This window comes from Natrix helvetica (assembly GCF_964273705.1).
Source record: "Natrix helvetica genome assembly, chromosome: 3".
In the NCBI taxonomy this organism is placed as follows: domain Eukaryota; kingdom Metazoa; phylum Chordata; class Lepidosauria; order Squamata; family Natricidae; genus Natrix; species Natrix helvetica.
Genome location: NC_138549.1, coordinates 58,020,412 through 58,047,015, shown reverse-complemented (window position 1 = coordinate 58,047,015; position 26,604 = coordinate 58,020,412). Strand labels below are relative to the sequence as shown.

The following is a 26,604-nucleotide window of genomic DNA, read 5'->3' as shown; positions in this document are numbered from 1 at the left end:
CTAAATACATCTGCGAGGTCCTGATATTCTATCGGAATCAGTTCGGCCTTTGGGGTTTTGTCGGATGTGGTTGCCAGTTGTTCTCGTGGGCTTTCATGGGGGGTTTCCAGCATGGGTGGTGTTTCTGCTTGCTGGCGTGGGAGGGGTTGGGGGCCCCTTGATATCCTAAGTCTTCGTGTACCCCCTTGCCACCAGATGGTCGGTCCCCACTTGTCTAGCCAGGAATGTCCCAGTATGACTGTGTCTGTCATTTTGGGGGCTATTATGAATCTACTAGTTCTAGCCTCACTGGTTCAGTTAGGTGGGTGGCATAGGCTCCTCCCATTAGGGACCTGTCGACCTGCTTGAACCGGATCGGGTGGGCCAGTCTTTTTGATCTGATCCCCAGTTTCAGGACTGTGATTAGGTTGATCAAGCACTTTGTGCAGCCTGGGTCTATTAGGGCTTGAAAATCCCCCTGGTTTCCTGTTTTGGGGGCTGTGAGGCGTATTGGAGAAAGGAAAGGGTGAATTGATTCACTCACCATTGGGTCATTTTCTCCCTTGTCCTCGCTGTCATATGATTCGGGTGACTGGTTGTCGCTGCCTGGGGTTCCATCACTTTTGCCTGAGGGGAAAGGGGACTTTGCAGCCTGGAGGGCTTTCCTGGATGTGTTGGTGGTCCATTTGAACCCTCGTTCTGGTCGTGCCCTGAGCGGTGGATCTGGCCTTGTTTTGGGCCTGGGGTTGGGCATGCAGCTGCCATGTGGCCCATTCCCCCACATCTGTAGCATTTCAGGGGACTTCGAGGGAGGGCTGGTCTCAGAGCCTGCTGTGGTGCTGTGGTTCCCTGCCGGCTGGGTGGTTTCAGGTCGGGTTGACCTCTCTTTTGTGTGTCCGGTTGCTTTGTCATGTCGTTGGTGCGCAGCCCACTGTCACCTTTTGTTGCTACTCAAAACCACTCAGAGAGTTGATTTGGGATGTCGCAGTATACAGTTACCTGGGCAATTTGCTTGTCCAGGCTTGTTCTGACAAAATGCACCAGCAGCCGCTCTGGTAAAGGAGGCAGCCTTCCTATGACCCTCCTAAATTCACGGATGTGCTCTTTGATGGGGCGGCCCCTCTGCTTTAGGTTGCTGAGTTCCTCTTCTGCATATGGGTCCTCCTCCTCCACCTCCTCAAACCTGGCCTCTAGCAGTTGCAGGAAGTCATCTATGTCTTGCAGTTGGGGGGCTCTCCTCTTGTGGAGGGCTGCTAGCCATTCCCTTGCTTCTCCCTCTAGACCCTCTGCCATGGCATTCACCATCGCTCTAGGGGATGGGTAGAGGTGCCCATAGCGTTCTAGATGGATATCAGCTGAATCAAGGAATAGGGCTAGCTGGTCTGAGTCTCCATCAAACTTTCCCCTGAATTGGGGTGGGTCATCCAGCCCTAATCCCCCAGCCTCCTGTCCGCCTTGGTATGCTTGTGCCTGATATGGCTGGTTATCTCTTTCACCCCTAGTTTGGAGAGAGAGGGGGGTTGGCCTGCTCTTGGCAGCCTGCCTACTGCGTGGGAGAGGCACTGGTTGCCATTCTGGGCTCCTTCTCCTTCCATCAGGATGGGGAGGGGGGCTGTGCTCCAGTCTGCATCTCTTCCCTTCAACAAGATCTGATGTCCCTCCCCTCACTTCCTCCTTCCGTTGCTCTTTTGCACTCCCTCGTGATTCCATCTGGGGCTTTGGACTAGGGCAAGTGAATTTCCACATTTACTTATCTTCTCTTGCTTCTGCTTCTATGTTTTGCCGCATACCTCCAGCTGCAATCAGGCTTTCTTCCAATAATCCACTTTCTGCCATGGTTGCCTGATTTTTCCTCCAAGCACTCCAAATATTTGGGAGTGACTGGAGAGCCCGGGATTCAGGAAGCCCGGAAATCTTGATAGATGTTTAAAAGTGAGTTTCAGCTGTCTGTGTAGGTTCCAAGAGTTGCCCTAATTAATTTACGAGCCCTGAGCCGAAATTCAAAGTAAAACCATTCGTTTATTAGGACTAACATCTTGGCACAGACTTCTGTGTAGCTGAAACTAAATCACACTTAATGGCGTCTGACCTTTACCCCTGTGCCCCCTCCCCTCTGGCTGAGGTCATCAATCACATTCTCCAACAGGACGTTATGGCAGGGTTCTGGACATGCGCATTCACATCCCAGTATAGAAATCTGAGACTTTTACTCTGGCCAAAAGTATGCATGGAATTTCCCTCCCCATCTCAAGGTGATAGTAATCATGGAAACGCCTTAGGCGTTGACACTCTGGTCCTGGTAAATTGAACTCATCTAGAGCAGACAGTTGTTCTCTTACCATTTTCTTCCTTATTTTAATTTGTATTCCTAGTCTGTCTTTTATGGTCATGTTTTTGGTAAATTGGTGTGTGTGTCTGTGTCTGTGTCTGTGTGTGTGCATGAAGACTGATGCAAATAATCAGTTAAGCAACTGTGTTTCTTCTCTATTGCCTGTTACTACCTTGCCATTTTCTCCTATTAGTGGATCAATTGTTTTTTTTACTTTTTTTCTTGTTTTTTAATGTTGAAAGAAACTTCTTTATTGATTTTGATATTTGTTGCAAGTCTTTGTTCATTCTGAGCCTTTGCTTTCCTGACTTCATCTTTGCATATTCAGGCTATCTGTTGATGTTTTGCCTTAGTTATGTGTTCCTCTTTCCATTTTTTGTACTTCTCTTTTTTGTGTTTCAGTTTGTCAAAGATTTCTTTCTGTAACCATTCTGGTTTCTTCTTGGATTTCTTAGTTTTCTTCTTCAGTGGTATTGTGGTGGACTGGGTTTTTATAATCATATTATTTAGACTTTCCCATGGTTCTTGGGTTGTTTTTCCCTTTAAAATTCTCATCCATGGAGTTCTTCCCAAGTTCCCTCTAAGTTTGTTGAAGTCAGTTATTTTAAAGTCTAGAACTCTGAATTCTAATCTGACACTGACATTGTGCCCCCAAGTTTCCTGCAACTTCAACCCACTCTAGCCTTTTTTCTTTGTTAGTAAGATTTAGGTCCAGTGGAGCAGTTCCTCTAGTTTCCTCTATCTTTTGGATGACAAAGTCGTAAGCTTGGTTGGTCAGGAACCTGTTCAATCTCCCACTTGCTGCAGAGTTTGTCTCCCAGTTGATGTCAGGATAGTTAAGTTCCCCATTACTACTGTAGTGTATTTTCTACATATAGGTAACTGGTTAGCAAAAAATCATCTGTTTCTTATGTTTGGTTAGGTGGCCTATCATTCTTTTTTCCTTTTATATTGACTCATATGCATTCTGGGGTCTTTCATTCTTGGTATTGTGCATTTCTCTAGAATTGTAATGATCTCTTACATATAATACAACTCCAGCTCCTCTTCTGTTAGGTCTGTTTCTTTTGAACAGTTTGTATCCTTGCATCAGTATATTCTAATCATGAGTTTCATCCCATCAAGTTGCAGTAATGGCAACTATATCTTACATATCTTTATGTACTAGTACTTCAAGTTTGCCTTGTTTGTTCTCCAAACTATGAGCAATTTGTGTATAGACATTTGAGTCCTTTATTTATAGGCATTTGACCCTAGGTATGTTTCCTATATCTATTAAGATTTTGTACCTTTCCAATACTTCCTACCTCATTATTTGATTGGTTTATGCTTGGGAATAGACTAAAGATCCTAAGGATTGGTCACTCTCCCTCCTCAATTTTAGTTTAAAGCCCCTATGATAAGTTGAGAGCCAGTCATTTTCTGAATACATTCTTCCCAATTCTTGTGAGTTGTAGCCCATCTCTTGCCAGAAGACCTGTAGGTAATGCAGATTGTGATCTAGGAATCCAAAGTTCACTTGGCGACACCAACTCTTAAGCCAGTAGTTTATTTTTTAAAACCTTTGTTTCCTCATTGGAAGTTGACCTTTTGTTGGAAGTACAGATGAAAACACCGCCTAGCTCCTTAACCTTTTTGCCACTTGTAATCTCTTGATAAAGTTTCTAGGTTCATTGTAGTGTCAGTCTCTACTGACACTACAACAATTTCTTCAACTTGTAAGACAAGCACAAGTGATAGCAGGTTTTCTCAGGATGCCCATGCATCATCATTGCTATACAAGCTGTATTTGTTGCCAGTCAACTTCCTTTAGCAGTCTAAGATTTTGGTCACCATCTTTTTAAACACTTTAAACAGGTTTTGGGGTTTTTTTGTTATTAGATTTGGGGTTTTTCAGAGTGGATGGGTATAACAAATTTAACTGATATTCCCATGCCTTGAATGAGGAGGAGGGAAGAAACAATATATCTATTAGATACATGTCTTGAAATTTCATCTTGCTGACTGAAGTTCTTCACTTCAACCAATAAAAATAACTCACTTTGTCCTATTTTCCACAGAATTAGCTACTCCTCCAGAGTTTGTATCATCTCCAAAAATATCTTCTCTACATGTATATGCAAGTCATTAATTAATTAATCTTGAATAGCTCTGAGTCCAGAAAAGGGTTCTCAATTGAGATCTGGACTGATATAAATAGTTTATTAGCATGAACTGACCAGTATTTAACTTCCTAACAAGGCATTGGTCAGTATAAAATATATAAAATATAAAATAATATCATCACAAGTGCTATTGAGAGGGAGATGAGCTTGGTTGTGTGGCTTACTATACTTTCACAATTGTGTCATTTTCAGAGTTATTTCACTTTAATGTTTGCCTGGATACTTTTAGCACTTTAAAAAAGGCAAAGCTAAGCAGCAGGCAGAATTATTCAGTAAATGGGCTGCCTGCAGCCATATTGCTGCCAATTTCATTTTTGTGCTGCTGGGCTCTACTAACTGTCTGGCTTGCAGGAACTGTGCTAAATAAGCTTGCTATCACCATTATTTTAAAGAGAAAAATAAAACACTTCCTAATGCTGCCTGCTGAATGGTGATGTGTGTAGAAATAGCTGTATCTAGTAGGTAGCTCTGAGAAGTTGCTTCTTTTGTTTCTTCTTGCTTTATCTTAAACAATCTGTTATTAAAAAAGAAGTGTTCAGCAAATGATAAAATGGGCACAGAACTTTGGACACAATATTGAATTAGACAAATGGGAAAAATTTTGGGGAACAAACTTAAAAATGACACTCTCGGTCGCATATAAGGAAAACCAGTATAAAATGTTTTATAGATGGCACCTAGCACCAACAAGGTTAGCTAAAATATCGGCAAATACATCCCCAAAATGTTGGAAATGTGAATCAATACACGGAACATACTACCACCTATGGTGGACCTGTGAGGAGGCTAAAAAGTTTTGGAAAAAGATCCAAAAGTGGCTGGAGGCAATAACGGGAGTTAAAATAGATTGGAAACCGGAAATTTTCTTATTAGGATTACTGCCTACAAAATACAAAAAAGAAACCCAGTACTTAATATTGCATATAATAACGGCGGCAAGGATTGCCTATGCCCAGAAATGGAAAAACAAGCTAACTCCAAGTGAAGAGGAAATAATAAGAAAGGTGATGGACTGTGCCGAAATGGACAAACTAACTAAAGAAATCCAGGGAAAAGAAGAATCAGAATTCTATCAGATATGGGATAAATGGTATAGGTGGATGGAGGAAAGAAATAGGAATCCTAGGCGATAAATAAGCAGAACGTGGTAGCTCTTATAGATTGTTGTCGGTGTTAAAATGTTTATTCATTGAATAATATAAATACGAATGATTTTGGATAAAAGTACTTTCAAACAAATGTAGTTAAAGGAGAATGTTGGTATATTCTTTGATTTAAAATGCACAACTTAATTTGAATGAAGTATAAAGAATGATTGTAGTAATGCACGGAACTCAAATGTAACCAATCGACATGCTAGCTGGAAGACGTATTGAAGAGTGTTTTGTGTGTGTGTTATCCGTCTAATTAAAACAATAAAAAAAAAAAGAAAAAAAAGTGTTCAGAATGCCTTCTTAGCTCCTCATCCAAATTTTGGCTCAGCAGCATTCATAATTACCATCAGGTTAAAAAAAGAGGAAGATAAAAGTTATTATGTTTAACAATCTGTATCTTTTTTTTAATTAAAGGTTTTGACAAATTTTACAAATATTACCCCTTCCCCTTCCCACCCTCCAACCCTCCCTCCCCCCAACCTCCCAGAGCAAAATACAGGGTATAAACATTTAACAATCATACACTAACATAAGCTAACTGATTTTAACATCCTACCTCCTCTTGTGCTTTAATTCCCCTTTTGTTAAGCTAATTTTACGTAAATTGTAACATTCCTTGTGCCTTCACTCATAAGCTAATTGAAAATTTTTAGTCCGATATTTATTTTGAATATAGTCAATCCATCTTCTCCATTCTAACTTATATTTCTCATCTGAATGGTCCTTCAAATATGCTGTAATTTTGGCCATCTAGCAGATTTACTACTTTTAGCGTCCATTCTTGAATAGTAGGCAATTTTTCCCTCTTCCAGTAATGCGCCAACAACAATCTTGCTGCCATCGTTAAGTTCAAAATCAAATTAGTCTCTATAACTGTACAGTCTGTAATTATACCTAACAAAAACAACTGGGGGGTGAACTTTATCCTTTTTTAAAGTATATTTTGAATAACCCACCATATTTTTATCCAAAATGCTTTGACTTTTTTGCAAGTCCACCATATATGGTAATACGTAGCATCAGCACAATCACATCTCCAACATTTAGGTTGTAAATTCGGATACATACAAGATAATTTTTTGGGATCTAAATGCCATCTATACAACATTTTATAAAAATTCTCTCTCAAATTCTGAGCTTGCGTAAATTTTACATTTCTTACCCAAATCTTTTCTCATGTTTCCATCATTATTTGCTTTTCGAAATTTTGTGCCCATTTTATCATACAGTCTTTAACTAACTCTGTTTCAGAATCTATTTCTATCAGTATATTATACAACCTTTTTATATGCATTTGACTCTGGTCCCTAATTTGTTTTACCAAACTATTCTCATTTTGCATGATACCAATTGTCTGGTCTTTTTTCCATCTAGCTTGTAACTGTCCATACTGGAACCAGGTTTGAATTTCCCTTTCCTCTCTTAATATGTTCAAAGGCTTTAACTATAGTACACCTCTCTCTATATTAAGAAGTTCTCTATATGTAATTACATCCTGTGTTTGTTCTATACTTATATTCTCTATCGTGTGTCTGGATACTACCCACATAGGTATCTTATCATTTAGCCTATATTGGTATTTTTTCCAGACATGCAATAGGGCATTCCTTAATATATGGCTTTTGAAAATCTTATCCACCTTCTTATCATATATTAAATAAGCGTGCCAACCATATACCAAATCATATCCCCCAATATTCAGTATTCTATCCTCTGTTAGATTAATCCAATCACTAATTGTTGATAAAACTACTGCTTCATAGTATACTTTTAAATTAGGCATTTTCAAACCTCCTCTTTCCCGTATGCCTTGCATTATTTTAAGTTTTATTCTTGGTTTCTTCCCCGCCCAGACAAAGTTATTAATACCTTTTTGCCATTCTTCCAAATTTGCATCTTTTTAAAGTATTGGTATCAGGGACGTGCGGTCAGGGGAGGTAGGGGAGGCAGAGCCTCACCGCTCTCATCTTGAAAATTAAAAAAAGGGGAAAGGCGCTGAGGAGCCTTCTACACACGTGGTCCGGGGATGGGACCATGTGTGCAGGAGGCTCCTCTAGCCTCAGCCTCCCTCCTGCACACGTGGTCCCATTCCCCGCCTTCCTGAGTCAACATGAAGGGGACCGCGGAACGTGAGCCACGGTCCTGCGGAGCACGCTCCGTGGTCCCCTTCATGTTGACTTAGGAGTCAGGAAGGCGGGGAATGGGACCACATGTGCAGGAGGCTGAGGGAGCTTCAGCCTCCTGCACACGTGGTCCCATTCCCCGCCTTCCTGAGTCAACATGAAGGGGACCCCGGCTCGCGCTGATGACGTCACCGGCCTCAACAGCCATAAACCTCATCGCACGTCACTGATTGGTATCATTTGAAAGAGAAAGAGAAACTTAGGCAAAACATTCATTTTTACTGCTGCTATCCTTTCAAACAATGACAATTGTAGTTTTTTCCATTTACTCATCTTTAACTGTATTTTATGCCATAATGGTTCATAATTATACTTATATAATTTCCCATTTGAGGTTGTAATGTAAACTCCTAAATATTTAACCTTTTCTACTATCTCGCATCCTGTTACTCTTTCTAGTGCTTCTTTTTGATTTGTGGTCATATTTTTAACTATCATCTTTGTTTTTCCTAGATTTATTTTGAACCCAGATACTTGACCATATTGATTAATTATGTTCATTAAACCTATAGCTGATTTCCCCGGTTGGGTTAAAGTTACAACCAAGTCATCCGCAAATGCTCGTACTCTATATTCATAATGCCTAATCTTAATTCCCTGTAGGTCATCTGACCCACGTATGCTATTCAGCAGTAACTCCAAGGTTAAGGTAAACAATAATGGAGACAGGGGACACCCCTGTCTTGTTCCATTTTCAATTTTGAAGGATTCTGTTAAACTACCATTAACTATAATTTGTGCTGTCTGTTTCTGGTATATTGCCTTGATAGATTGTGTGAAATACTCTCCAAAATGCATCTTTTGTATTATTTTTATTAGAAATTGCCAATTCACTTGGTCAAATGCTTTCTTCGCGTCTAAGAATAAAAGCGCTGTGGGGACTTGGTTGTTCTTCCCCAAATATTCCAATATATTAACAATTTGTCTTACATTACTTTTCATTTGTCTCTGCTGTATAAAACCAGATTGATCATTATGAATTGTTTGTTGTATAATTGACATCAACCTATTTGCTAATATTTTAGCAAAGATTTTATAATCTGTCTTAAGTAATGAAATAGGTCTATAGTTTTTTGGCTGAGTGTGGTCCTGATCTTCTTTTGGAATCAGAGAAATAAAGGCTGTTCTCCAAGATGGCGGTACCCTTCCTTCCATTTGAATTTTATTAAATAATTCCTTAAGAGGATCTACCATTTCTAATTGTAACTTTTTGTAATAAACCGCTGTCAATCCATCTGTACCTGGGGCCTTCCCAATTTTTAATTGCTTAATTGCCAGGAGAATTTCCTCTGTGGTTACAAGTTGATTCAGTCTTTCCCTTTGTTCATCTGTAACTATAGCAGTGACGTGCGGTGAGGTTTAGGGCTGGTGAGGCTGGTGACGTCATCAAATCATCATCATGAAGGGAGGACTGTGACAACTTTGATCTTTGCAAGCGTGCAAGCAAAATACCCCAGGATCACAGTGGCAGGGACAGCAACTTCTTCCACTATGCTGCAGAGAAGAGCCACAGGAAGGAGGGGAATGGGGCCACGTGTGCAGGAAGCAGGCCTTCATGTTGGCTCAGGAAGGAGGGGAATGGGACCACGTGTGCAGGAGCCTCCTCAGCACCAGCCTCAGATCAGCGCGAGCCGCAGTCCCCTTCCCCTGCACACGTGGTCCCATTCTCCTCCTTCCTGAGCCAACATGAAGGGGACCGCAGCTGTGCTGATCTGAGGCTGGCGCTGAGGAGCCTCCTGCACATGTGGTCCCATTCCCCTCCTTCCTGTGGCTCTTCTCTGCAGCGCAGCGGAAGGAGTTGCTGTCCCCGCCACCGTGATCCTGGGGTATTTTGCTTGCACGCGCAAGAAAGAGATGAAAGAGAAAAAGGGAGATTTTTTTTTCTTTTCATGATGAGAGCGGTGAGGCTCTGCCTCCCCTGCCTCCCCTGACTGCACGTCACTGAACTATAGGTATTTTCTCTTTCTCCAGATATCTATCTATATCTAAACCTTGTATTTTATCACCAGTGTACAATCTAGTATAATATTCTGAGAAAGCCTTTTTAATAATATCCTGTTGATAAACTTCTTTGCCTTTGTATTCTATTTTCTCTATAGTACGAGACTTTTGTTTTTTCCTCAACATGTATGCTAGCCATCTACCTGGTTTATTTGCATTACAAAAAGTATTATGTTTAGCATTTATCAGATTAGTGGCTGCTTGATCTGACATCAACATATTGAACTGCCCTCGCAATAAAGTAATTGCTTCTCTTGTCTTCTTATCATCTGGGTTAGATATTAACGCCTGCTTTCTTTTTTATCTCTTCTTCTAATTCCTTTTGTTTTTCCCCCTGTCTGTGCCTATATAGATTGTTCAAATTTATTAAGACACCTCTCATGTAAGCTTTGCTTGCATCCCAAACCATTTCCATCGATGTCCCCTTATGCATGTTAAAAGCAAAATATTCTTTCAATAGTTTTTTACATTCTATAACATTTCTCTCATATCTAAATAAATTTTCAGTTAACCTCCAAGACCGCCTAGATCCCTCTCTATATTCTAATTCCATCCAAACCGGATTATGATCTGTTAGAGTTCTTGGGCATATCTTTGTCTTCTTCACCCTAGAAAGTAAATCATTTGTAATTAGTATGAAGTCAATTCTGGAAAAGGATTGATGCCTATCGGAAAAAAATGTAAAGTCCCGTTCTTTAACATTCCGTTCTCTCCAAATGTCTCTCAGTTCCATATCATCCATCAACTTAAAAAAGGATCTAGGGAGTCTTGTTCATGTTTGACTATTTTGCAGTACTCTCTTCTTATCTTTGATGGTGTCCAGTACTCCGTTCCAGTCACCCAATAGTATACACGATCTATAATCCCATTGTGTTAATTTAGTATGAAGCAACTTGTAAAAATTTTCTTCTTGTTGATTGGGAGCATATACTCCTATTAAGAGTGTTTTCTTTCCTTCTATTAGTAGTTTGATTGCAATATATCTTCCTTGAGGATCTGCTTCGATTAATTCAGCCTTTAAATCTTTTCTTAAGTATATAACTATACATTTTTCTTCTCTGGAGCAGATGCCACAAAGTATGGTCCCAATCTTGCGTTCATCAAGTATTTCTGATCCTGTGTTCTAATGTGTGTTTCTTGCAAACAAATTGTTCATTTTTAAATTGTTTCAGATAGTGAAATATTTTTTCCTTTTTTGTGGTGAATTTAAACCATTAACATTCCAGGTTAGAAATTTAATTGTCATCTTCAGCTCCCTGAAGCTTTCTAAGAGCTGCCTGGAAATATTGCTGGGATTTCACCTTCGGTCTTGTACCCCCCACAGCTTCTGTGTTCGTATTTGTAATTTCTTGGATTATTGTCTGGGCTTGCTGCATCTTTAATTCTTGCTCTTTGCGTTTAGTGGCCGCTCGAGTTTGTCTTTGTTCCATAATTTCTTCTGTCTCCTCAGGTAAATCCAGAGCTTGAGCAGCTCCTGCTTGTACTGAATATCTTGCTCTCTGCTCTCCCCTGTTTCTTTTCTTCCTCTAAATCCTGGGGATGGAGGGTATCCAGCCTTTAATACATTGCTATAGAAACCTCTTGCTTTCCAAACTGAGTGAAGACAATATCTTTCACCTTGATAATTCACCACCAATCCGGCTGGGGCCTCCCATCTATATTGTATCTGGCGATTTCTAAGTTCATCCACTAAAAATATGTAATCCTTTCTGGATCTCAACATTTTTGGAGGGATTTCCTTCAATACTACCACGTCTTGTCCTGCCACTTGTAAATTATTTTTGTAAGTTGCTTGCAGTATTTCATTCCTAGTCTTCCTGGTGACAAAATAAATTACAATATCTCTTGGTAGTTGTCTCTATCTGGCAATCCATGAATTGACACGGTAAATTTTATCGATCTGCCAGGCACACTCTACATTTGGTTCACCAGTTAATTGAGCGAAAGCTTCAGCAAAAATATCTCTCAGATCTTCTTGGTTATGGTCTTTCAGACCTCTTATTCTTAAGGCAAATTCCATTGTTCTGTATTGTATCATTGTAACTTCTGCCTGTGATTTATCGATTTTGCTTTGTGCCTCCTCAACTTTATTCTCCAACTTGATATTAAACTGATTAATTTCTTCCACCTTCTCATCCAGAGATGTTACATACCCAAGTAAACCCTTAAATGCATCTACAATGTTCTCCCTAATCTGTTGATTATGGGTTTGGATTAAATCCTTAATTCCAGACATTTCCCCAGACACGTCTTTAAAAGCATTTGAATTCTTTTCCTCCAAAATAACGGCTTGGTCCTTTAATGCATTTAATGCATTGAGAGCCTCAAATGTCAGAGTTTGTTTTTCTACTGGGGGTAATAAAGATTGTAATTTCTGTCTCTGGGCTGGGGAACTTCCAGCGCTCTTGGAAATGCTTAGTTTTGTTTGTTTTGAAGCCATTTCCAGATATTCAAACAAACTTTTCAACAGCCAGTTTATTGAGTCCAAAAAGTCCACCTATTCCCTCAGATTTGTTAACTAATACTGTTTTCTTTTATCTTAAACTCTTGAGTCTTTTAACATCGTTAGCAGGCAGTTAACAAATGCTGCCCCTTTTAAGTTTCACTTTTGACACACCCTTTATTATGCAGTCGCCATCTTTAAGTCCTTTTGTCTTCACAGAGGGAAGTATATTACATCGGAATTAAGAGTTGCACTTACAATTATATTCACTCCTATTTTGCTCTGCCTGCGTATCATTCAAATATAGATTTAAACATTGACAGCAGGGGTGGTCGTGACGTTTCGTTTCTGCAAAAGCAGAAGGGTCCCGGAAGAGGAGCTATGTCGGGCTTCTGGGGAGCTCTCACCCTTCGTGCACCAGAATTTTTCCTGGGGATCCCGGGGAGCTCTACCCTCTCCCGTCTGCTCGCCCACCCTCTTTTCCAGAGGGGGGAGTTTTCAAGCCACTAGACAGCTGATTTACACTGTTCTAGCAGCTTACTCAGTCATGGGGCTGGCGTTCCCTACACCGTGTTGGCGTCTTCCAACACCGACGGTGCCACCGGAAGTCCAAATCTGTATCTTTTGGGAATTATCTATTTCCTCAGGATGTCCTAATTTAACTTGCCTCTCTCTTTGTTTCTCCTCTCTTTTCCATCTCTAGGCTTTTATGATGACTCCTTGACCAACCCAACAGATTTGCTTTTGGCTTCACTGGACTCAGAACCATCATCCTGCATGTCTTTGGGACCCCCATCTTCATGCTCAAGGCCCCTTCTTGGCTGTTGCATAACACCAGCCTTCTCCCTGACTGAGGCACAACAGGAGTTGAAGATGCTGCAGCAACAGCTTGGAGAAAGTGAGTCTTCCTGGCCCAGTACCCCATGTGTCATGTAGCTTTGCATGACATGCCCAAGCCTTCCTGCATGATACCTTTATCACTGCCAAGCATAGCAGAGACCATACTTAGCTTCTTTCCTTGGTGATTTGTGACTGACCTTTTAGAGGTTCCAAATATAGAGTGCAGCTGAGCATGTTTGGTGTAGTGGTGAAGGTGCTGATATAGAAACCAGCAGACTGTGAGTGTGTAAAGGTTGCCTCTCCTTCTAGCTTAAGAAAGTGAAGACTCTTGAAACAAAGTATTTCAAAAGGAAGATGACCTTAGTGATAGGGAAAGGCCCAATGAAATTTGGCCCTAATTTCTTTGATGGCTGTAATGATTTCAGGGATTTTGTAGATAAGTATACTCTATCTCCAACATGGAAAGATTTGGGTTCCATTCTTTTCTTGTCCGCTTGAATTTTAAAAGCCTTTCTAACTTCCTCTCAATCTAATCTAATCTAATCTAGTGGCCATGTGTTTTGCAAAGTGTCCATCCACTCCTTAAGTGAGGGGATAATGTGTTCTTCTGTGGGTAGTTCAGGCATGGGGCTAAAATCCTGGCTTCTTGCTACTCTAAATAATAAATAATAATAATAAATATTTATTTCTTAGCCGCACCCTCTCCCGAAGGACTCGGGGCAGCGTACAATGAAACATATGAAATACATATATAGACAAGACATACATATAACAAAGACGTATACCAAGACATGTACAAGGAGGAGGTCGGCTAATGAATAAAAACAATTAAAATCACAATGTTTAAAAAACCCCTAAGTAATTGAATACAATTAAAATACCCAAATAAAAAACCCGTCAGGAGCGATATAGTTAGATCAAAGTTGAGCCAGGCCAGCTACTTGGAATAGCTGGGTCTTGAGCTTTATGCGAAAGGAGTGGAGGTCAGAGGTATTCCTAATATCCGGAGGGAGGTCATTCTACAGGGCTGGGCCCACCACAGAGAAGGCTCTACTCCTAGGCGCCACCCCTCGACACTGTCTGGTGGACGGCACCTGGAGGAGGCCCTCTCTGTGCGAGCGGATTGGTCGCAAGGATGTATGGGGCAGAATACGATCCCGCAAGTAACTAGGTCCTGAGCCATGGAGCGCTTTAAAGATTGTTATCAAAACCTTGAAATGCACCCGATAGACCACAGGAAGCCAGTGCAGCTCGCGCAGGAACGGTGTCACATGGGAGTACCTAGTACTCCCCATAATTACCCTCGCGGCTGCGTTCTGGACCAACTGTAGCCTCCGGGTGCATTTCAAGGGAAGCCCCATGTAGAGAGCGTTACAGTAGTCCAAGCGAGACGTCACCAGCGCATGAGTGACTGTGCGTAAGGCGTCCCGGTCCAGTAGGGGGCGCAATTGGCGCACCAGGTGAACCTGGTGGAATGCCCCCCTTGCCACGGCTGTCACATGGTCATCCATGGACAGCCGGGCATCCAGGAGGACGCCCAAATTGCGCGCCCGCTCCACGAGGGCGAGTTGAATGCCCCTGATGGCCAGTGATGGAATTAATTGGCTGAACTGGGGAGCTGGTACCCACAGCCACTCCGTCTTGGAGGGGTTGAGTTTGAATCGGTTGTCATCCATCCAGATCCGTACGGCTTCCACACACCGGGACATCACTTCGACGGCCTCGTTGGGGTGGTTCGGGGTGGAAAAGTACAGCTGAGTATCATCAGCGTACAGATGATATCCCACCCCGAAACCACGGATGATCTCACCCAGCGGCTTCATATATGTGTTGAACAGGAGTGGCGAGAGGACCGACCCCTGTGGTACCCCGCAAATAAGGGGGCATAGGGTCAACCTCTCCTCCCCTGCCAACACACGCTGCGTCCGGCCAGAAAGGTAGGAGCTGAACCACCACAAAACGGTGCCCCGGACCCCCAACCCCTCCAGCCGGCGCAGCAGGATACCATGGTCGATGGTATCAAAAGCCGCCGAGAGGTCTAATAGGACCAGGATAGAGGAACAACCTCTATCTCTGGCCCTCCAGAGATCATCCACCAACGCGACCAAGGCCGTCTCCGTGCTGTGACCGGGGCGGAAGTCGGACTGGCGCGGGTCTAGATAATCATTTTTCTCCAGATGTCGTGGAAACTGGTAAGCCACCACACTCTCTACAACCTTCGCCAAAAAGGGAAGGTTGGAGACAGGACGATAATTGGCCAGCTCCAAAGGGTCCAGGGAAGGCTTCTTGAGCAAGGGTCTCACCACCGCCTCTTTCAAGGCGGCCGGGAGAGACCCCTCGCTCAACGAAGCGTTCACTAGGTCCAGGAGCCAGTCTCGTGTAACCTCCCAGGATGCCAGTACAAGCCAGGAGGGGCACGGGTCCAATAAACATGTGGTGGATCGCAGTCGTCCACGCATTCTGTCCAAATCCTCGATGGCAACCAAGTCAAACTCCTCCCAGGTCAATTCCTCAAGACTCGCCACGGACGTCTCCATTGGACCACTGACAGGGACCCAATCTTTCCGGATTTGAGCGATTTTATCCTGCAGATATTTCCCAAATTCCTCTGCTCTGCCCTGTAGGGGGGCCTCCCGCGGCCTCTGAAACAAGAGGGAGCGGGACACCCGAAACAGGGCGGCAGGGCGGTTCTCTGCGGATGCAATGAGAGTGGCACAATATTGGCGTTTGGCCACTCTCAATGCCACAAGGTACGTCCTTAAATGGCCTCGTGCCTGTGTTCGATCAAATTCGGAACGGGAGGATCTCCAACGACTCTCTAGACGTCTCTTGCAGCATTTCATCACCCTCAGCTCCTCGGTAAACCAAGGGGCCAGGGTGGATTGTTGCCGCCGGAGAGGCCGCAAAGGCGCCACCCGGTTCAAGGCCCCGGTAGTCGCATTATTCCACGCGACCATCAGGTCCTCTACCCGGGGGCGGGTCAAGGTTACAGGAGGTGGCCCAAGCTCCGTCTGGAACCTATCTGGTTCCATCAGGCGCCTGGGGCGGAACCATCTAGTGCTTTCTGGTTCCGCCTCCCCGCAGCGGGAGGTAGCACCAGGGAAGTCAAGACGACGGAGTGAGTGATCTGACCATGACAGGCGAGTGATGGTTAAGTCCCCTCCTCCCAGATCACTCAACCACTGGCCAGAGACAAAAACAAGGTCCAGGGTGTGTCCTCCCTCGTGTGTTGGGCCCTGAATCAATTGAGTCAGGTCCATGGCTGTCATGGAAGCCATGAACTCCCGAACCCCCTCTGATGCTTCTCCCATCGATGGCAGGTTAAAATCCCCCATCACTAAAAGTTTGGGGGTCTCAACCGCCACCGATGCGATCAGCTCGAGGAGTTCAGGCAGGGCCGCTGATGTATAGTGAGGAGCCAGGTATACTATCAGCAGGCCCAACTGTCTCCCAGGGCCCCATTTCACAACAAGGGATTCACATCCGGACGTCTGTGGCACAGTAGACTCCCTCGGCTCTAAGTCCTCCCGAATAATTGCTGCCACCCCGCCGCCCCTTCCCCGGGCCCGGGGCTGGTGAAATGCTCGGTAGCCTGGTGGGCACATTTCCACGAGGGGAAGACCTCCCTCGTGGCCCAACCAGGTCTCCGTTATTCCCGCGAGGTCCGGCTCCCCCTCTAAAATTAGATCGTGAATGAGGGGGGCCTTGTTAACAACGGACCTCGCATTGCATAACAACAGCCTCAGGCCCTGGGTCTGTAACTCTTGACCACCTAGAACGCGGGGGTTGGTACAAGCGACCGGGTGTAACCAGCATCCACGGTCTCCCAACTGACTGTAAGTTCTTAATCTGTCCTCGTATCTGCCCCTCCCTGCGACCGTTGGAATTAAAGAGCCCTGTATAGGAACGATATCCTCCCCCTCCTCCTCCCTTCCGCTCCTTCTGCTCACGACCACACCTTGAGACCCGGCTCTCTCATCGCTCCTGACCTGACCCACCCGCCCCACAACCCCTGAACCCCCACCCCTACAAATTTTTAAAAAACAACTAACTAAAAACCCCCTAAATCTCCGCTTCCTCCACCTCTCGAGATTAATAAATCCGTCATCAAGGTGGGCCCTCGAAAGGGCGGAGGGCCACACCTGCGAGAGGGGGGATAAAACCAGTATTTGAGTGTACAGAGTTCTTGAATGCTACTTCTGCAAAAGGTAAAATTTCAGTCCAATTATCCTGTTGAAAATTAATAAAACATCTTAGATATTGTTCTAGTACCAAGTTAGTCCTTTCACAATTTCCATTAGTCTGGGCTAATGAGTTCAACTCTGGGCAGTGCCAAGTAAGCTTTCAAATGCCCTTCTAAATTTGGAGGTGAATTGAAACCCCTCTGTCGGAGATGATTCTCTGCGAGGCTCCATGAAGACGATAAATGTGTATCAGGAATAGGTTGGCTAGATCTTTGACAGTTGGGATCATTTGGCAAGGTATAAAATGTGCCTGTTTTGAAAACAGGTCTGTTATGACCCAAATGACAGTATTCCCTACACTTTCGGGTAGTTCTACAATAAAGTCCATAGCAATCTCTTTCCAGGGTGCTGAAAGTTCAGCTACCTTCTGTAAGAGTCCTGGGGTTTTCCCTTGACATCTTTTAGCTGCTGCACAAATAGAGCAGCTAACTACATAGCTCTCTGTGTAGTGATGGCCACCAAAATTGCCTTTTAATTAGGTGTAAAGTTTTCACAAAACCAAAGGGTCCAGCTAATTTGGAGTCATGGCACCTTGCCATTAAGTGCAGTCTTTGGGTAGCTGGAACATACAATTTCCCTCCCACCCAAGCTAAATTATCTTTCATTTATTTATTTATTTATTTATTTATTTATTTATTATTCATGCTTCTAGACCGCCCCCTCTCCCAAAAGGGACTCGGGGCGGTGTACAGTCCATGCAAAATATATCAAAATACAATAAAAATTGAATATGTACAGTTGGAATGGAGGAGGTTAAAAATGGAATTAAAAGAACTGTACAAAGCAGTATATATAAATATAGGATTTTGAACCCCTAAAACACACACAATAAGTTAAAAACAATACCCCTAAAATAACCAGTTAATAGTACATTTGCCAGGAGGGACAGTTGTAATTATGCCAGGCCTGCTAATCGGAACAGGTGAGTCTTCAATTTTTGCCGGAAGGAGTGGAGGTCAGTAGTGGTTCTAATGTCGGGAGGGAGGTCATTCCAGAGGGTTGGGCCCATCACAGAGAAGGCCCTACTCCTTGGTGTCACCCGTTGGCATTGCCTAGTGGACAGCACCAGGAGAAGTCCCTCTCTGTGTGAGTGAATTGGCCACAGGGATTTATGTGGGAGGATGCGATCCCGCAAGTAACTAGGTCCCGTGCCATGGAGCCCTTTAAAGATGGTAATCAGCACCTTGAAACGCACCCGAAAAACCACAGGTAGCCAGTGCAGCTCGCGCAGGAGAGGTGTTACGTGGGAGTACCTCGTACTCCCCATCACAGCCCGCGCGGCTGCGTTCTGAACTAACTGCAGTCTCCGGGCGCGTCCCAAGGGCAGCCCCATGTAGAGAGCGTTGCAGTAATCCAGGCGGGACGTCACCAGCGCATGAGTGACCGTGCGTAGGGCATCCCGGTCCAGTAGGGGGCGCAATTGGCGCACCAGGCGAACCTGGTGGAACGCCCCCCTTGCCACGGCTGCCACATGGTCATCCATTGACAGCCGGGCATCAAGGAGGACGCCCAAATTGTGCGCCCGTTCCACAGGGGGCAATTGTTCGCCCCCTATGGCCAGCGATGGAATCAGCTGGCTGAACTGAGGTGCCAGTAGCCACAGCCACTCAGTTTTGGAAGGGTTGAGTTTAAGTCTGTTGTCCCCCATCCAGACCCCGACGGCTTCCAAACACCGGGACATCACTTCGACAGCCTCGTTGGGGTGGTTTGGGGTTGAAATATACAGCTGGGTATCATCAGCGTAGAAGTGACACTCAACCCCAAAACCACGGATGATCTCACCCAGCGGCTTCACATATGTGTTGAACAGGAGAGGCGAGAGGACCGACCCCTGTGGCACTCCACAAGTGAGTGGCCTCGGGGTCGACCTCTGTCCCCCTGTCAACACACATTGCTTCCGGTCGGAGAGGTAGGAGCCGAACCACCGCAGAACGGTACCTCCGACTCCTATCCCCTCCAACCGGCGCAATAGGATACCATGGTCGATGGTATCAAAAGCCGCCGAGAGGTCTAATAGGACCAGGATAGAGGAACAACCTCTATCTCTGGCCCTCCAGAGATCATCGACCAACGCAACCAAGGCTGTCTCCGTGCTGTGCCCGGGTCGGAAGCCGGACTGGCGTGAGTCTAGATAATCGGATTCGTCAAGGTGTCATGGAAACTGCTGCGCCACCATCAGGCAGCTGGATTTGTGATTCAAAAACCATTCATCAGCCAAAGCCTGTTTGGGTGGTGTCATTGTCTGTCAATGTTTCTTGTTTTGCCTGGGATCTGGTAATTACTTTAGCAGCTAGCTGATTGTTTTGTACTATGAGTTTGATTATGTTTGGCTTCATACTATTTTATTGCAGTTTTCTAGCATCTGCCAGAAAGTCCCCCCCCCCCGGGAGATATCTGAGCATAAACTCAAACCGTTTAAAGTACTGAGCCCATCATACTTGTTTTGGGGAGAGTTTCCTGGGGTCTTTAAGGGTTCTAAATTTTTATGATCCATCTAGACTTCAAAATGGATCTTACTCCCCTCTAGGAAATGCCTCCAGGTTGAAAGTGCCCACTGAACTGCATAAACTTCTTTCTCCCAAATGGCCTACCTTTGCTCAATTTCATTCAATTTTTTTGGATGTGTAAGTGCATGGTTGTAATTGGTCTTGCTTATTTTTCTGAAGCAGGACTGCTCCTATTGACACATCACTGACATCTGCTTGTATGATGATTGGTTTCTCTGAGTCTGGGTGGTTTAGAATTGGCTCTGCTGAAAACAGCCGCTTAAGTTTTTCAAATGCTGCTTGGCATTCCATTGTCCAGTTTGAAGGCTGCTTTGGTTTTGGGTTACTCTCCTTCTTCATTTTTAAAAGCTTGGTGATGGGGAGAGCAATCTGGGCAAAACCTGGGATAAACTGGCAGTAAAAGTTGGCGAATCCCAGGAAGCTTTGTAACTATTTATGTATTGTGGGTGGTTCCCAATCAAGTACTGCCTGCACTTTTAAAGGATCCATTTCTACACCCTGGTGTGAAATGTGGTACCTAAATAATCATTTTTTTCTTGGTGGAATTCACATTTGGAGAGTTTAGCATAAAGTTTGGCAGAGCGGAGTTTGTTCAGAACAGCCTGGACTAGTTTTACATGTTCTGCTTTGGTATCAGTATATAACAAAATGTCATCTAAATAAACCAAGACCCCATTATACGGGGTCATGAAGCACTTCATTTATTAATTGTATAAACACTGCAGGAGGGCTTATAGCCCAAATGGGAGCACTTTGAATTGGTAGCAAGGGGTGTGTGTTAAATGCTGTTTTCCATTCATCCCCCTCTTTAATTCTGATGCGGTAGTAATCAGAAGGGGGAGGGGGTACATGTTCTCCACACTGATAGTATTTAAATTTCAAAAATTCACACAGAAATGTTTTGAGCCATCTTTTCTCTCTCTCTAAATAACACTGGGGCTGCGATTTTTGGTCGGGCTGGCTCGATGAAACACGTTGCTAGTTTTTTCTCAATGAATGCCCTCAGTTCTTCCAGCTCCCTCAGAGACATACTATACATCTTGGGTTTAGGGAGTTTGGCACCGGGTAGGATTTCTATCGCACAGTCAGTGGAGCGGCGGGGGGGGGGGGGGCTCATCAGAGGCTTTTTCACTAAAAACCTCAGCCAAGTCTTTGTATTCTTTGGGTATGCTCTGGATTGGCATGCTCTGGGTTGGCATGGTGTAAGCAGGTATTTCTGTTTCTCGGTGCTCTGCCCTCTCAGTTTCTTTATGTGGCTTCTCAGCAAAAGTCACGTGCATCTGAACTTTTTTTTCCCACATGTTTTTTTTATTTTATTTTAAGCATAAAAGACAACATTAAAAAAATTTCATCCATTACATACAGCATGTCGTTTCGTTACAAGTGCTTTTGCATCTGCATTTTCAGTTACATATACAATCCCAGTTTTTCCATCCAATATAGCCAAAAACCTCTTTCATTGTGCAGCATATGTTCAATTACGATTAATATTTCTTTCTTTTCAATAAGCTTAATTCTCTTACATTCTTGATTGTCTGCTTAGCAACGACATACCTTTATGCAATCATTATCTCATTTTAAATATTTTTACAGTATAAAAGAATTTACCAAGTGTTTATGTTTGTATATCTTTCACTGCTTTCAACAGGATATCTTTATGGTATGCACTTAGAGTTATATATTATATTACCAATCTTCTAACAAATGTACATTAGTTCATTTATTATCTTTATCCGTTTTATAACAAAAAATTCTAAATTATTCATATATATGTCAGTGTTTCATTGTATTATTGTTAGTCTAACAAGATTATTATATTTTTGCTTTTCTCCTTCAATTAAAACATTGTATTGTTATTAGTCTTTTTAACAACATTATTGTATTCTCACTTTTCTCCTTCAATTAAAACATAAATAAAACATTTTTCATGTCCAGGTTCTTTTTTCCAGCCACTAAAACAAATCCCATATCTTATAAAATTGCTCGTCTTCTTGTTCACTAATTTCAAATGTCAATTTGCTCATTTCAGCGCACTCCATTATCTTTCGAATAACTTCTTCCTGTTTTGGTATCATTTCGTTTTTCCGGTTTTTTGCAAATACAATTCTAGCTGCTGTTAAAACATTTAGAATCAAATATTTTAAGTCTTTGTTATAAATTTCTGGTATAATTCCCAGTAAAAAGATCTCTGGTTTGAGGTCTATGTGTTTGTGTATCATTTTCTCCAACCACATGTGGATTTTAGTCCAGTATCTTTTAGCTTCAATACAAGTCCACCACATGTGGTAGTATGAACCCGGTATCTGATGACATTTCCAACACTTTTCCGATTTATTCTTGGACATTCTTGCAATTCTCGTTGGGGATAAATGCCACCTGTAAAACATCTTATACAAATTTTCTCTATATGCAGTTGACATTGTCATTTTATAATTTTGAGAGCACAATTTTTGCCATTTTTCTAAGTCTATCCCATACCCAAAGTTTTTCCCCCAAGCTATCATAGTTTCTTTAACTTGTTCCTCTTGTAATTTAGTCTCTAATAAATATCCATATAATTTTTAATTACTTTTTCATCAGTACCAATTAAAATTTTATCTAACTCAGTCATTTCATTGTAAAGACCTATTGATTTTCTATCTTCATTATATCTAGATTGTATCTGTAAGTATGAATACCAATTCATTTCTATTCCTTCTTGCTTCAACTCTTGAATAGGTTTGAGTTCACCCTCTGTATTCAATATTTCAACATATCTTACTGTTTGTTCCTTTTTATATATTATTGGGTATGAAAATGCTTCAATGGTTGATATCCAGGCTGGAGTTTTTAAGTAATGTAATCTTTTAATCTTTTCCCAGTTTAATAACAAGGCCTCCCTTATATAATGTCTTCTAAAATAACCATGTGCTTTCGTTCCCTTATACCATAAAAAAGCATGCCATCCCAACAATAAATCATGACCCTCTACATTCAATAATCTGGAATTTTTTAGTGTTACCCACTCCTTAATCCACATCAGGTTTGCTGCTTGATAATATAACTCCTCCTCTTCTTCTAGCATCTTGTAGCAATTTAAGTTTTATTCTTGCTTTTTCCCCTTGCCAAATAAACTTCAAGACTATTTTATTTAGATCTTCAAAAAAGTCCTTGCCCAATCTAATTGGAATTGTCTGGAACAGGTATAGAATTCTGGGTAAAATGTTCATTTTAATTGTAGAGATTCTTCCTAACATTGATAGTTGCAGGTTTCCCCATTTCATCAAATCAGTCGCAATTTGTTGTTTTAGTCTAGTATAATTATCCTCCTTAAGAGTCTACATCTAGTTGATAGGTATATCCCCAAATATGTAACCTTATTTGTAGTTTGAATCTGCAAGGCTTCTTCCAACTCTTTCTTTTGTCTTAATGGTATGTTCTTTGTCAAAATCTTTGTTTTGTCTTTATTTATTTTCAAGCCTGCTACTTTTCCATACTCCTCTATTCTTTCCAACAATTTGGGTGCTGTCTCAAATGGTTCTTCAAGAATAAATACCAAATCATCTGCAAATGTTTGTAGCTTGTATTCTTCTTTTTTAATTTTCATTCCTTTTATTTCTTCTTCTCCTCTAATCTTTCTATTTAAGACTTCTAATGTTAAGACAAAAAGTAACGGTGATAATGGGCAACCTTGTCTCGTACCTTTCTTTATTTCAATAGAATCTGTCAATTCTCCATTTACCATTATCTTTGCGGTTTGTTTATGATATATCATTTGTATAGTTTGGATAAATTTCTTACCAAAATTCATCTGTTCCAATTGTGAAAACATGAATTGCCAATTCATATTGTCAAAGGGCTTCTGTGCATCAAGAAACATCAAAGTCATTTGTTTTTCAGGATGGGCCTCGTAATATTCCAAAGTGTTCAAAATCATTCTCATATTATCTTTAATTTGTCTCTTTGGTAAAAAACCATTTTGATCAGAGTGGATAAAGCTATTTAAATATTTCTTGAGTCTGTCTGCTAATATAAATGTGAATAACTTGTAATCTGAATTTAATAAAGATATTGGTCTATAATTCTTGGTTTGCGTTAGATCTGTCTCCTCTTTGGGTAGCAATACAATATATGCTTCTGTCCATGATTTAGGTATTTTGCTCTCTGATATCACATCTGAACTTTTATGGTGCCTTGCTTCCAATTAATTTGGGGGTTCCATTTTTTTCAGCCATGCAAAGCCCAAGACTAGTGGCCATTCCATGCCAGGTGCCACTATAAATGTAAGTATTTCTTTGTGGCTTCCGATGCCTATTGTAGAGGCTCAGTGGCAAATGAAGCTGGCTCCCCCCCTACTATTGACCCATCTAGTTTGCAAAAAGCTATGGGCCTTTTCAGCTTCCTTACATTAATCCTCAGCTTCCTTACCAGGGTTGGGCTGATCAAACAGCGGGTGCACCCTGAGTCCAATAAAGCAGAGATTTATATCTCCCTCTCCCAGTTAGGGATAAACAGTCTTAGGGGGAGGGTAAGAGGTTTAATTGGTTTGTTTACCACTGGTTCATCCTCTGGATCGCTTCCAAATGAGTATGGTTCCTCCTGTTGAGAAGCCAGAGTTTCCTCCTCAAAGAGCGGAAGGAGTGGTAACTCTATGCTCTCCCTGATCCTCAGAGCCATCTCCTTTCTGCACTGGCCAGGTTTTTAATGTCCCCCCCTGATGGGTGCTCTGGTTTCCTAGTGAGTGTTTGAGAATGGCATTCTGCAGCTCAGTGCGCCTCCTTTCCACCCTGAGGGTTTTGGAGAAGATGCCGTTTGTGAATTGAAAGATTCTTGCTTCCATTGGGGTGAGGATTTCTTCCACACTCATCCCACTCAGTACTGGTTCCTGCCCATATCAATCTCAGCCTCTTCAGCTGTGAGATACCACTCATGTAGGTGGTTCGGTGCACCTCTGGCCACACAGGCATTGTAGAGGTCATCACTCAGTCCATCCTTGAAACAGTTTACCAGGATTTCGTCTGGCCAGGTCCCACGACACGCAAGGTCTTGGAATTCTTCAGTATACTCTGCCATTGGCCACCATCCCTGCTTCACAACTTTAATGCGGTTGTGTGCTTTGCGATCTGCGAAGGGGATTGCTGCTGCTGTGCCACCTGCTTGATCAGCAGGATCCAGGGGGTGTTGCCCCCCTGACATCATTTGCGGCTGCTGCCCTTCCAGCACTTCTGGTTCCCCCCGGATGTTGAGATTTTCCAAAATCTCCATCACCAACTGGGTTATATGTCTCTTCAGATGATCCTTTCTCAGCAATGCTTTGTTTAGTTCCTCCTGGTCAGGGGGGGCTTCTAGCTGCAATTTCCACCCTGGTTTTCAGTTACCGTGGGTGAGGGTGACTCCTCTGGTTCTCCCATTCCAGCTGTCTTTCGTCTCAATGCCAATCAACTAGCAAGGTTTTTTTGAGTCTTTCAGGGTCACTTCATCCACTCCGACAGGGTACAGGGAGCAGACCTCTGGTTGGAGGGTGGGTTGACATCTCCTTCCAGCATTCAGCTTTACCAGCTGTCCTGAGAACCGGATAAGTATACATTCCCATGGCTATGTTCTGTTAGACATTAAAGTGAACCAGTGGTGGTTTTAGGTGGTACACCCCAGTACAGGCGTACCAGAGCCTGCCCAGAGCACCGGGTACCACTCTGGTACAGTGCTCTGGAGGGCCCACCCACCTGCCTGCACTCCTTACCTGTCTTTAAAGTCTTTGGCGCTTCCGTGCTCGCGCACGGCATGTACAGCACCTACGCAACACTCTGCCATCACAGAGGCTCACAGTAGGACAGTAAGACACATGCTCTTTTGGCAGTTACATAGTTCTGTCAATTATCTTCGGTCTTATCTGCCTGCCATTTCTTGAAAGTTTGCTTCTTTTCCTCTTTCTCTTGTATTTGGTCAGTCCACAGACATGCTAGTTTGGCAATATACTGCAGCAGTGACCTGATTTTGTGACATGAGGATTTCTCTGGCAATGCTGATGACAGAATCACAGAGTGTTGACAAGGTGATGTTACTTGTAGCAGCACTAATAGGTGGGAATACAGTTTTTTGGACACTGCTTCTTTGTGGACCTGCAACTTCCACCATTTGATCCTCTCAGGGCCAGTGGTGCTATTCATTCTCTTATGGCCTTTTATTTTTAGATCTGTAACACATAATTTGTGTTGTGGGACAAGAACATCAGAGGGGATAAAATTGGTGAGACATGAGACAGTCTGAGTATCTCTGGACCTCAGGCACCTCTCATTAATATCTCTAGAGAAAAAATCCTAAAGGCTATTGACATTCATGATGAGGGTGGAGGTCAAAAAGAGAAAAGTAATAATTATTTATTAAACTGTACACTGCCCAACTCTCAAGGACTCTGAAGGCTGTAATCTCTGCTTGAAGAATGAAAAAATATGTCCTTATTTAGCAGGTTAGTGAAAATGAGAAAATTAAGACTTTAGAAACCAATTTCAGGTATATAGAATGTATGGAATTTTATAATGTATTTATTATAATTATAATAAAAATATTTCCAAAGTGTATTATTTTTTAAAAGCAAAGTTATTCTGGACACAGTCCTACTCCCACAACTGAATTACTCATTCTTCTGCAGAAGGAACTTATACTAATGTTTTCTAATTGCATCTAATTTCTTTTACCTACCAATACCATTGTTGATCATTTGATTTCATCTCCTGGTAAAAAGTCTGTGAGGCATTTAAATTAGTGAAACTTGACAAATAT

General features: G+C 42.6%; 1 protein-coding gene across 1 annotated transcript in view; it reads left to right on the top strand.

Annotated features, from left to right (window-relative positions):
- The window catches only part of PDE4DIP (phosphodiesterase 4D interacting protein), a 356,229-nt gene that overhangs the window by 291,710 nt on the left and 37,915 nt on the right, over positions 1-26,604 (top strand). Inside the window, exon 32 of the mRNA XM_081947133.1 lies at positions 12,958-13,152. Within this exon, the coding sequence (XP_081803259.1) occupies positions 12,958-13,152 (195 nt within the window). The remainder of the gene's footprint in view (positions 1-12,957; positions 13,153-26,604) is intronic.